This window comes from Erythrolamprus reginae, chromosome 1 (assembly GCF_031021105.1).
Source record: "Erythrolamprus reginae isolate rEryReg1 chromosome 1, rEryReg1.hap1, whole genome shotgun sequence".
Classification (NCBI taxonomy): domain Eukaryota; kingdom Metazoa; phylum Chordata; class Lepidosauria; order Squamata; family Dipsadidae; genus Erythrolamprus; species Erythrolamprus reginae.
In genome coordinates this window covers 306,616,786-306,630,200 of record NC_091950.1, presented here as the reverse complement: position 1 = coordinate 306,630,200, position 13,415 = coordinate 306,616,786, and the positions used below count along the sequence as shown (strand labels likewise).

The 13,415-nt window shown below is 46.1% G+C and overlaps 1 protein-coding gene across 1 annotated transcript in view; it reads left to right on the top strand.

The window, feature by feature from the left end:
- The window catches only part of LOC139175070 (triadin-like), a 102,896-nt gene extending 92,705 nt beyond the window's left edge, over window positions 1-10,191 (top strand). Inside the window, exon 5 of the mRNA XM_070765964.1 lies at window positions 10,028-10,191. Within this exon, the coding sequence (XP_070622065.1) occupies window positions 10,028-10,191 (164 nt within the window). The remainder of the gene's footprint in view (window positions 1-10,027) is intronic.
- The last annotated feature ends 3,224 nt before the right edge of the window (window positions 10,192-13,415 follow it).

Here is a 13,415-nt window from a genome sequence, read left to right as displayed (position 1 = left end):
TATTTCCTTATCAGTTCTTTGCAAATTCGGAAGATATGGTTTGTGTCTGGATAGCCCCTGGAGTGGGGCTGAAAGGACAAGGAAGCAGTATGCTCCCTTCCATATTTGGGTATATCAGATGACTGGACAGAAAACACACACAAATACTGCATAATCTTTTCTAGCACATCTCCCTAGAATGTCCTTCTGCCTATAAAGGTCAAGATAATGTGTTGTGAGAACTGAGTCATTATGGCTGGATTACCATGGTTTATGACCATGTTATACCCAGTCACCCAAGTGTTTGAGTGACTGGGTATTTATTTACAAACTATGACTTGATATGCTACATGAAGCTCTAAATTGCCATGCTCTCTCCCTTTCTTTTAACCATAGGATTTTAAACAATGCTGAGATTTCCATTTTTTAATGACATAGTTAAAACAAGCAATGAAAAATAGAAAACAAGAAATATTTTAAGCTGCAGAACAATTTAAAACACAAGCCATAGAAAAGCTCAATTCTCTCCTGAAAACCTGCGGACTTGATAGAGTTTGCCAGTGTGGCAGATATTGGCACCAAATGGTAATTAGTTATTCTATTCACTCCTCTCTAAAGAATATCTCTATTTGCATATTTAGTGCTTTCAGAGTTTAGCTGATTTTCTCTTTATATCTCCATATGGCAATGTGCTTTTTTTGTATTTGAATTGCTTTTGCCAGGGTTTGGAATGGGGCTTGCTGTCTCTTAACTGCTTCCCACTGGCTGGTGTTTTCAGAATCTTTGTTCATGTTTTTTTCTGTTGAAAAATGCAGTTTGATTTCCAAAGGTTCCTGAATTACATAAATATTCCCTTGACATGTTTGCAAAGCTTATTTTAAACATTGTCTTCCTTTGTTCTTGATAACTTGCATCACCAATGATTGATGCAGGTTTTGGATCAGAACTGCCCATTTTAGTGACCACAGTATTAAAAACAGTAGGTGGCAGCTAGTGGCATTATACAAAACACTACACTTTATATATGTCAAGGCATTTGTAAGCACCATTGACTGGCTAGTTGGTTGGTTGGTTGGTTGATTGATTGATTGATTATACACCATCAAATTGTTGTCAACTCTTAAAAACCACATTTTCTGCCTTATGATCTATCCCTAATTTGATCCTTCAGCTCTTCCAAATCAGCTCTGCCATTTAACCAAATCCTTCTTCCTTGCTGCTGGTCATCCTCTTCTTTTTTTCTCCCACCTTTCCCGACATTAGAGCTTGTTTCAGAGAGCTGTGTCCAAAGTAGATTAATGTTAGCCTGGTCACCATCCTAAGTCCAGCAAAATTTGTGGAGACAATGGAGAAGTTTATTAGGGTAGCAACTGCATATAAATGGAATCCAGGGCATACTCATTGACAATAACTGCCAGCAGCTTCATAGGAATTTTAAAGAACATATTGTACAAAATGGAACACCGCAGGAAACAGCTAAATAGAAATAGTTGTATTATTCATTGCATCCACATTCTTAAAGATTCTCTTCCTATATATATGAATTTATACTTAGCCACAAATGTCACGAAGGCTGCAAACTAGACACATTTATAGGAAAATGCCTTTGATTTCTCAATCAACATAGTTTTGATGACACAATAAGTAGTCTTCACTACATTAATGATAAAGAGCTGACATTTAGGAAAGTACAACAGTTCTCTTGCAACCACTTACTCTGAAAATCTGCTGTGCAGACATTTTAATAGGTTTGTGTGGCTTATTGAATTGGCTGTACTTATATTTGATGTTGTTTCACTTTATTGTGTTGTTTATACTTTTAACTATATGCCATTGTAGGAATCTAAGTGAAGGGCTATTCACATTTTTCTACATAAATAAACATAAGCCTTCTTCAGATCAGTCTCATGATGCAGATAGTTACGCTCAATTTGCAAAAATACTTATTTATGCTGTTCATACCATAGATTTATTGCACTCAGTTCTCATTACCAATGATTTTGCAGCTCAAGATCACACTAACTAAATTCAAAGTCACTCTTTTGGGAACACAGATTCTCGCTTAGTTTCACTATGTAGTGTCTGGTGTCATATGAAGCTTAGCACAATGTCAGTACAGGCTGATATCACTAGCTGTGATATCACTAGTTCCTTCCCCTCTGATCAGGTAGGAGAAAAATTAATGGAATCAGTGGAAATACTACTGCACTATATTAAACTGAACTCTCTTTTAAAAAGAGTGCAGGGTCTCCTAAATCAGACCAAAGTTCAATTTGGTCTTGGATCTGATGTCTTATAGTGACCAGCCAGCTAACTTTCAACAGCTCTCAATTGAAAATAAAAAGGCAGTTGAGTTTAACACATTTCCGAATTACTATGTGATTACCTCTATACAATTTGGCAGTGAAGTGGAAATGCTTTGCCATTATTTATTACCAGGTTATTTTTTCTAGTTTTGCAATCTAACGAACAGATTTGAAATTCCCTGAGGATCTCCCATCTAGAGCTTCACTTTCAAGATCAGTCATAATTTAAACAGCCACACTGTGATTAGCAGTCCTTTTGAACGGAGATTGACTCCTGAAGATTAAGATGGATGTATCCATACAACTTTCAGCAATTACAGTAATTTGCCATTGTTGTCTTCTCTAGCCAACTCAGCTAAAGCTGGCCTCCATCCAGCTACTAGTAGATTTAACCCTGTTTAGCTTCTTAGATCAGCCAAGGTTTGCTGGATGATATCACCTATTTAGATAGCTCATTAAATAGGCCTGCTGAACTTGAGAGCATTTATTGTTATTTTGAAGAATATAAGTCAGCCACAATGTGAAAAGGATAACTGCAAAATAATTAGAATTTCTATCTAAATGCATTGTAAGGATCTATATGTCTCACATTTTCTGTGGCAGTGGCCTGCAGCTTGTCTCTTTACCATGGGAGAATGCTGGTTTTAGCGGCACTTTATTGTGGGGCTCCGCCGGGGAAAGCAGCGAACTGATTTGCGGGAGCAGGCCCCTGGGGCATCGACCCCATTCTCGCTGGGGGATTTACCATTGGCGTTTGTATCACCGACTCTCCTGAGGCTTGTCATCATGCCATGGAGAGCTATAGATCAGTCATTGTTGCAAGAGAGAGTGACAGATGGCTGAGGAGAGCCCTGAAGGTGCAGAGGACGTTTTCTCCCCTGGAAGCTGGCTGGTTTGGTGGCTACCATACTTGCTTTTTCTACGTGTCCCTGCATTAATTCGCTGGGGCTTTTACTTTGATAATTTATCCCAGGGGGGGGGGAGTTCTTGGGTGTATGTATGTAGATGTGGATGATTCAGATATAGTGAGTGACTGGAGTGATTGAATTTGAAAGAATGAGAGAGCCAGGGACAAGAGATTGAGCCTCACCCTCTGTTGTATCCTGAAATGGCTACCTTGTAACGCTGTAAATAGTTTGTTCCTCTTTTCCAGCGCTGTCTGAGCCCAAGCAGGAAGTCGCTCCTGATTGGCTCAGACGCGGCCGGCTCTCGCTTTGGCGGGAACCGCAAAAGTATAAAAGAAGCGGCTTCTCCCTGCAGAGCCAGTCGGTACTCGCTGAATCGTCACTTTACCTTGCTGAGCTGTCACTTATTCTCTGAGCTGAATAAAAGTACCGATTGCTCAAACCCTGTCTCTGGGTCTACTTCACTGGCGACGAACGAACGGAAGAACTTCGCGTGCAACATGGACAAAATCCAGATCGGCCAGGCTCCAGAACTTTTCGATGCCGAGAAAATGACTTGGGACGAGTACATGGCCACCTTCGAGATATTCCTCGAGGCGGCGGGAATGCAGGACGCCGGAGCCGATCGCAGACGGGCTATTTTTCTAAACTACTGCGGCGCAGAGATCCGTAGACTTGCCCAAACTCTCACCGAACCAGAACAAGCAAGAGCCACAGCGTGGGACGTCCTTCAACAGAAACTAGCGAGCCATTTTAAACCAACCAGACCAGCCGTGGTTTACCGGCATCAATTTCACATGATGGCTCAGAGAGAAACCGAGTCGATAAGCCAATTCACAACGCGGCTTCGAACGGTACTCGCTCAATGCAAGTTTCAAGATCCGGAAGCTCGCCTCACCGACGCCTTGATTTTCGGCATGAAGAACCACACAGTGAGAAGTAAACTCCTCACCGAAGATGAGCCGACTCTACAAACCGTAATCAAATTAGCGCAAACCGCGGAAGCAGCCGACGCAGCGGCAAGAGAATTAAAAGAGCACGGAAGGCGAGAAACCATTGCCAAAATCGACGCCGAGTCTCCCAGCGCCATGGGAACAGACGTCCGCGGCCAGCTAACTAGCAACGGGGACGACTGCCTCCTCCTGCAAGACCAACCGAGACACCCTAGAGCTACTCATCCAGCCCCCTGCGCGGGCTGCCGGGGAAATCACCAGCGCCATCGATGCCCGTTCCGCGACACCACTTGCCGCCGTTGCAACCGGAGAGGCCACATCGCCATCGCATGCAGGGCAACGGCACCAGAAGAAACTTTTGCCACACAACAATACCAGCGACCCCAAAACCACCCCCCCCAATCGCGAGAAAGGAGACCGTTCCGCAACTCGGGTCAAAGGAATTACCCCACCGCTAACCGAGACTACAATAGAGGTAACTCTCAATATTCCGTGAATAACACGGCAACCAAAAAGGGGGCTAAAATTGTTATCTCGTTGTTGCTAAATAACCAGCCTTGCTCAATGGAGCTAGATACGGGTTCGAGATATACCATCATGCCCTGGGAAAAATTTAAGCTATATATGCCTAATGTGTCTGAGGCTGACCTAATTCAAACCTCTTTGGTGATCAGAGACTTCCAAGGGGGGGTAATCTCGGTCCTGGGAACTGCAAATGTACCTATTGTATTTAAGAATGTCAAATGTACCCTTCCCATGCTTATTGTGACGGGGGCCAAACACTCCCTGCTAGGGCTAGCATGGATGGAACCGTTGGGGATTGAAATTTCGGGTGTGTGTAATGTAAACTGTGATATTATGCCTAACTTTGTGAAAGAATTCCCTGAAGTGTTCAGCCCCACCTTAGGATTGTATAAGGGAACCCCCATATCTTTCTCTATTGACCCCAAGGTCCCACCAGTTAGACTGAAACCTCGCAGGGTTCCCCTCCCGCTTCTCCCCAAGCTAGACTTACAGCTGGACAAACTCATTAGTCAAGGTATCTTGGTCCCTGTGGAACAGGGGCCATGGGAAACTCCCATAGTGACACCCCTGAAGCCAGATGGCTCCTTAAGAGTTTGCGCTGATTACAAATCAACCCTGAATAAGGCACTCCAACACCACCCCTACCCCATTCCGGTTGTGCAACAACTCTTACACTCCCTGGGGGAGGGGAAAAGGTTCGCAAAGATCGACCTGGCGCAGGCTTACCAGCAACTTCCGGTCGATGAACAAACAGCAAACGCTCAAACAATTGTAACGCACAGGGGGGCTTTCAAATGCACGAGGTTACAGTTTGGGGTGAGCATAGCCCCAGGGATATTCCAGAGCATCATGGAACGCCTATTGTCAGGGGTAAATGGGGCCATCCCATATTTTGATGACATCTTAATTGCAGGGGAAAACCAGGAACAAGTGAACAAAAGAATAAGGGAAGTACTTAAGAGGCTACAGGACAAAGGGTTACGAATCAAGCCTGATAAATGTGTCTGGGGAACTAACAGTATTGAATTCCTAGGATATAAAATAGATAAGGAAGGTATCCACCCCACAACTGAGAAGCTGAGAGCAATTAGAGAAGCCCCAGAGCCACGAGATAAGAGTGAGTTGCAAGCATTTTTGGGCCTCCTTAATTTTTATTCCGTTTTTTTAAAGCAGAAGGCAACAGTAGCAGAGCCTCTCCATCGTTTACTCCAGAAGGAAGCCCGCTGGACATGGGGGAAAATTGAACGTGAAGCCTTTGCTCAAATAAAAAATTTACTAACTTCTAAAAGTGTAGTAGTCCAATATAGTGCCTCACTACCCATTAGGCTCACGTGCGACGCTTCGCCGTACGGCATAGGAGGAGTCCTAGCTCACGTTCTACCTAATCAGACAGAGGCCCCAATAGCATTTTTTTCAAGAACCATGACCAGCACGGAGAGAAATTATAGCCAGTTAGACAAGGAGGCTCTGGCATTAGTGGCAGGGGTAAAGAAGTTTCACAATTACATTTTTGGAAGAAATTTTGAGCTAGTCACTGACCACAAACCCCTACTAGGCCTGCTAGCCCCCAACAAGCCCACTCCACCTTTTATGTCTCCAAGACTAATCAGATGGGCCCTTTTCCTCTCTGGGTATCAGTATGAGCTCACCCACAAGGGGGGGAAGGAAATCAATCATGCAGACGGCCTCAGCAGATGCCCCATAGCAGACTTGGTAGAAGACCCTGTTCCAACCACAGACGTGCTAATGATAGAACTCGAGGAAAACCCACTAACCACAGCAAAAGAGGTAGCTGCACACACGCAGCAAGACCAAATCCTGAAACAAGTAGTGAACTGTGTTCTAAAGGGATGGCAAAATGATATTGTTAAACCTGAATTGTGTGATTTTAAGAACAAAAGGCTTGAATTGTCATATGTAAAAGGTTGTTTGCTGTGGGGGGACAGAGTGATCATCCCCAAACGCCTAAGGGAAAAGGTACTCAGAATGTTACACGTGGGCCATCCTGGGATTGTCAGGATGAAGAGCCTAGCAAGGGGGCATTTATGGTGGCCAGGGCTTGATGCTGATATTGAAAGTTGGGTTTCAAAGTGTGACCCGTGCCAAGAGTCTAGGCCCAATCCCCCCAAAACAACTCCGGCTGAGTGGGAACAGCCTGCTGGCCCTTGGTCTAGGATCCACATTGATTTTGCTGGCCCAGTGGGGTCTCAGTATTTCCTAATAGTGGTTGATGCTTTCTCCAAATGGTTGGAAATAATAGCAATGAACAACATAACCACAAGTGCCACTATCAAGGTATTGAGCAGACTGTTTGCATCCCATGGTTGCCCTGATCTATTGGTGTCTGACAATGGACCACAACTAACAGCCAGGCAATTCGAATTATTCCTAGATGGCCTGGGGGTCAGACATGCCCTCATCTCGCCTTACTCGCCCTGGGCTAACGGGTTGGCAGAACGTTACGTAAGGGTGGCAAAAGAGGCATTGCACAGGTCAGGCCCTGGAGATGTGCAACAGAACTTGGACCAATTCTTATTAACCCAGCACATTACCCCTAACTCGCACACACATGTAAGCCCTGCAGAGTTATTGATGGGGAGAAAGTTGAGGTCACCACTAGACAGGTTAAACCCAAGGTTCTGTTTGAATAATAACCAAATGTGCATAAAACCAGAAAGAGAAATGTATTTGGGTCAAAATGTATATGTAAAATGCTTTGATGGAAATGTAAACTGGATGAAGGGAATTATTGTTAAGCAAAATGCACCCAAGACTTATATTGTTAAACTGGAGGATGGTCGTTTGTGGAAACGACACATAGACCACATTCGGAAACGAACTGAAAACCAATTACAACAACCCGCTGACTCGGACTCTCCCCCCTCAACAGACTTTTATACATTGCCCGAACTAAGAAACACGCAGAGAGACTTATCGGGCCAGGGGGAACCATCCAGCGACGCCGAGCCATCCTCGTCCTCCGAGGCCTTCGTTGGGCCCGCCAGGCCTAGTCCGCCGCACCGGGAGAACAGCGGCGAGCCATCCTCCACAGTCAGTGGCGAAGGAGAAAATGGACTGCGCAGGTCAGCGCGAGAGTCTCGAAGGCCTCACCGATTGGACGACTTCGTCACGTGGCTTTCTTGATGGATGGGTCCAACTATGAGGGGAGGGGTGTTGTATCCTGAAATGGCTACCTTGTAACGCTGTAAATAGTTTGTTCCTCTTTTCCAGCGCTGTCTGAGCCCAAGCAGGAAGTCGCTCCTGATTGGCTCAGACGCGGCCGGCTCTCGCTTTGGCGGGAACCGCAAAAGTATAAAAGAAGCGGCTTCTCCCTGCAGAGCCAGTCGGTACTCGCTGAATCGTCACTTTACCTTGCTGAGCTGTCACTTATTCTCTGAGCTGAATAAAAGTACCGATTGCTCAAACCCTGTCTCTGGGTCTACTTCACCCTCCACTGAATGTGCTAACAGAATCAGTTGGGGTCCTGGTTATGACTCCCGACTTGGTATGTATGCATGCATGTATGTCTGTATGTATGTCTGTATGTATGTCTGTATGTATGTATTCATTCATTCATTCATTCATTCATTTATTTATTATTTGATTTGTATGCCGCCCCTCTCCTCAGACTCGGGGCGGCTCACAACAATAAATGAGATATGTGGCCTGCCGGAGAAGAAGAGGGCCGATGGGGTAGGGGTGGGATCTCTGGTGGGGTGGGAGAGCCAGAGTATTACGGTTATCACTGGAAGAGGTAGATATTGTGGGAACCGAGGCATAGGCCACTCACAGGGAACTAGGATTCACCATTTCAAAGCAATTGCATGTTCCAGCCCCTCTGAACTCAGCTCCTAGACCTGGTGACTTTGGATGTCAGGACCTGGGCTCAAGCTACTGCTGTTTAATGCCAGGTCTATTGTCAACAAAGCTCCCCTCGTTCGTGATTTAATCATGGAGGAGGGTGCCGATCTATCATGAATAACTGAGACTTGGCTGGGCCAAGAGGAGGGTGTCCTCTTCTCAGAGATGTGTCCATATGGGTTTCAAGTATGGCATCAGCTGCAACCACAGGCAAGGGGTAGAGTTGTGGCAATTATAGCATGCAAGAGTCTTCTTCCTCGCAGGATCCTTGCCCCAGAAATTGTTGGGTGTAAGTCTCTCCTTCTGAAGTTGGGTCTATGTACCTGCCTCCCAGCTTCATTACAATGGCCCTGGCTGCACTGCCAGAGGTGGTAGCCGGACTGGTGATGGAGTTCCCTAATCTCATGTTGCTGGAGGCCTTTAACTTGCTATAGGTCGGTGAATCCTCTGATGCAGCTCAGGAGTTCCTGGCTTCCATGGCAACCATGGACCTGACCCAAGTAGTTCAGGGTCCAACTCATAAGGGGAGGTCACACACTTGATCTAGTATTTATCTCGGGGCAGTGGAGAGGTGATATGAGATTAAGGGGCAAAGTCGTTTCTCCTGTGTTGTGGTCAGATCATTTCCTGCTGAGGTTAGACTTTAAGGTACCACTCCTCCATCACAGGGAGGTACAACTGATTAAGCGGTTCCACCCCAGATGCCTAATGGACCCAGAAGAATTCCAGAAGGCGCTTGGGGAGATACATGAATCCCTTGTCCACAATCCATCTGAGTCCCTAGTAGTTGCCTGGAATAGAACGGCATCTGGGGCACTGGATCAGGTTGTGCCTTTGCAATTGCATGGCAGTAGATCCAGGGAAGCTCCCTGGTTCACTGAGGACCTTTGGGAGGTGAAACGTCAAAAAAGATATCTAGAGTGAAGCTGGAGGTCCAGTAACTCTGAATCTGACCAAACACTACTAAGAGCCTTTATTATATCTTATTTAGTGTCAATACCGGGGGCAAAATGTTTACATTTTCCTGCATTTATTGTATCTGCTGACTTGCACCCAGCCACCCTTTTTTAGGGTGACTAGCTCCCTCCTTCAGATAGAGGGAGTGGAGGAGCCCTTGCAGGGCAGAGCTGAGGAATTTGAACAGTTTCTGTCAGATAAAGTTGGTCAGATTCGGATGGACCTGGACTCTGATTGGGCAATGCAGGCAGAGATGACAGGGGCAGATCTTAGTCCTATTGTGAATTTGAATTTGAGCCTGCAACTTCTGAGGAAATGGACAAGACTATGAGAGCGATGAGTTCCTCCACCTGTTTATTGGACCCATGCCCCTCCTGGCTGGTTTTTCCCACCAAGGGGGAGTCACAAAGCTGGCTCCAGGTTTTGCTCAACACTTCCTTAAGGAAGGGGTTTGTCCGCAACCGTTAAAGATGGCAGTTGCAAGGCCCCTCCTCAAGAAGCCTTCCCTGGATCCATGAGAACTAAATAATTTTTTGTCCAGTCTCCAACCTTCCCTTTGTGGGAAAGGCTGTAGAGAAAGTGGTGACACTCCAGCAGCTCCTATTTTTGTTGGAGGAAATGGATTATCTAGACCCTTTTCAATCGGGTTTCAGGCCTGACTACAGCATGGATACTGCCTTGGTCTCTCTGATGGATGATCTCTGATTCCTCAGTCTTCCTCAGAGGTGCTACATGACCTCTCAGCTGCTTTTGATACCATTGACCATGGTATCCTTCTGCACCAGCTAAGGAGCAGGGATTGGGAGGCACCATATTATGGTGGTTCTCCTCCTATATCTCTGATAGATTGCAGTCGGTATTGGTGGGAGGGCAAAGGTCGACCCCTAGACCCCTCATTTGTGGGGTGCCTCAGGGCTTGGTCCTCTCTCCCCTACTATTTAACATCTACATGAAACCACTGGGTGAGATCATCTGATGACATGGGGTGAGGTTTCAACAATATGACACCCAGCTATAGATCTCCACCCCCTTGTCAGTTCAGCGAAGAAGTGGATGTGATGTGCTGGTGCCTGGATGAGGTGATGGTCTGGATGGAAGTCAACAGTCTCAAACTTCATCCTGACAAGAGTGAGTGGCTGTGGATGCTACCTCTGAAGTACTATGTTGACTTTCTTTCTTTGGTTCTGGGGAGAGAGACATTAACTCCCTCAGAATGGGTTCATAATTTGAGTGTCCTACACTCGCAGCTACGATTAAATCAACATCTGACAGCTGTAGTTAGGGGGACCTTTGCACAGGATTGACTAGAGCACCAATTGCGACCCTATTTGGATTGAGAGGCTCTTCTCAAGGTCACTCATGCCCTTATCACTTCAGGGCTGGATTTTGCAATGTGCTGTACATGAGGCTACCCTTGAAAAGTGTTTGTAGACTAGAGTTGGTCCAGAATGCAGCTGCACAAGCTATGCCTAGGCACACCCACACTACACCAATTCTTCATGAGCTGCACTGGCTTCCTATCGATTTCCAGTCACAATTCAAGTTGTTGGCTATTACCTTTAAAGCCCTTCTAACACATACCTCCCAGTGACCAGTTAGATCCCACAGTTTGGGCTTCTTCAGGTCATGTTGGCTGAACAGTGTTGGCTGGTAGGTCTGAGGGGGAGCTTATTGGCCTTCCAGAAAGCTGTAAAGATCTGGCTTTTCTGAAAGGTTTTGGGCCATTGACTTCAAGGGGGGGTGGGGTTTGTCAATGAACTAGCAAGGTCGGCCCATGGATGTATGGATGGCTGCAATTATTTTAAATTGAAATGTTTTTATATTGATCCATGATTATTTTTGTTGTGAGATGCTCTGAGTCCCTAGGGAGTTGGGTGGCATAGAAATATAAGTAAGTAAGTATTTGAGTGAGTAAGTAAGTGAGTAAGTGAGTAAGCAAGTAAACAAACAAACAAATAAATCTATTATGGTTGCCGTTTACAAATCTGTATAAAATGGTTTTAAAAGTGCTTTCATGCAGTGCTTCTTTTAGACATATTGCCCAATAAAAATAATCAAAAATAATACCTTCAAATCAAAGTATTTGCCTCTGTGGGAAATATGATGTGTTTGACTTGCCTGCAGTAATATTTTCATCACTGAGGACTGCTGTGGAACTATGCACAGTGAGAAAAATGCTTAAAATTCTCAGCACTAAATCCTTAATCCATGTTAAGTCTGTGTTGTTCACGTCCTCCAAACAAAATACTGTAGTGTTAATATTTGTATGCATCATAAAATCATCGCGTATCAAGTACCTTCTTGGTAAACAATGAACTACTGATTATAAAACATACAGTAGTTTGCTTCTCAGTGATATAACTGTGTTGTTCTACAATGGTTAAAACACAGAAGTCTACTTTGGATTTGTTTTTCAGTAAAATGGAACATTACTTACAAAATGGATTATCTACAGGACTGCCTTCTGCCGCATGAGTCCCAGCGAACAGTCAGGTCCCACAGAGTTGGCCTTCTCCAGGTTCCGTCAGCTACACAATGCTGCCTGGTGGGACTTAGGGGAAGAGCCTTCTTTGTGGGAGCCCCGGCCCTCTAGAACCAGCTCCCCCCAGATATTCATACTGTCTCCACCCTACCCGCCCAAAGACCCATCTGTGCCAACAGGCCTGGGGCCATTAGACATTATGAATGTAATGTATGTCTGACTGTCAAAATGAGAGTGATTTTATTTTATAGATTGGTTTTTAAGGATTTGGGGGTTTAGATTAGTTAGATTAATTTTAAATTTGGATTTAGGATGTTTTCTATTGTTCTTTTATATGTAGTAAGCACCCCGAGTCTTCAGAGAGGGGTGGCATATAAGTCCATGAATATGAATGAATATGAATATTAAATGAAGTCTCATTTGAGTGAAGCTTGAGTCCTGGTGACCTTTTAGATACGATTGGGTAGTTGTCTTGGAAATAATATTGAAGTTATTTGTCATTGCTTGCTTTCAGGATATTTTTTAACATCTTCGTGATTACAGATACTATATTGCAGGACTGCTTTTCTTTAGTTGTTTTCACCTATCTTGAAATGTTGGAATGCTTTATTTTTGGGTTGATGTGTTATTTTATGGAATCCAGGCAGGGTGGGCTACTGCCCGGATGGTGGGGAGAGGGGATGCAGTGGGGTAGCGAAGGGCAGCGCCGGACTTACCCGGCAGGCAGGCTTTGCTGGAGGGACCGGGAGACACGGTCCCTCATGGCGGCCGCCATTTTGGATCCCGGGCGAAGTCTCGCGATGCGAGACTTCGCTCGGGAGATCAGGGCCTGATTGGCCAGGCCCTGATTGGTCCGGGCGGGGCCTGCTTGCCCTATATAAGGGCGAGCAGGCCCGGGGCTCTCCCTTTTCGCCCGGACTGAGCTTTGGAGCAGACATTCGATCGTTCTGCTCCGGCGGCCATTTTGTGTGGCGACCTCGTGCGAGGCGCCATTTTGTGGCCTGTGGAGTGGCGAAAAACCTCGTTGCAGCATCAGCGGAGCCAGCATCGGCTGGGCTCCGCTCCGGTTTGGAGCCTCATTGTCCCTTGCACAGGGGGGGGGGGTTGCTGCCTTCTGGTGGCCTCGCGGGCCCGCGGGGGTCGCTGGGTGGTTTCAGGCCTGGGATAAAGGCCTGGTGTTGGGCCTTGTCGCCCCTTGGTAGGGGGGATTGGCTCCCTGGGTGGGTTTGCACTACTGAGGCCTGCTGTTTCGGGCAGGCCTTGTCCCTGTGGTGCAGGGCCCGTTGGTGGAGGACTTAGTCCTGCCCTAATTTTACTGTATAACATTAGATTTGTGGGATGGCCCCTAAAAAGCGGCCAGCTAAGGCCCTCCCGGCCCAACCCGTGGTGCGGCCTAGGAGGGCTGCCAGGCCGTCTGCCCGGGCTCGGGCAGCGGCAGAAGGGCCCC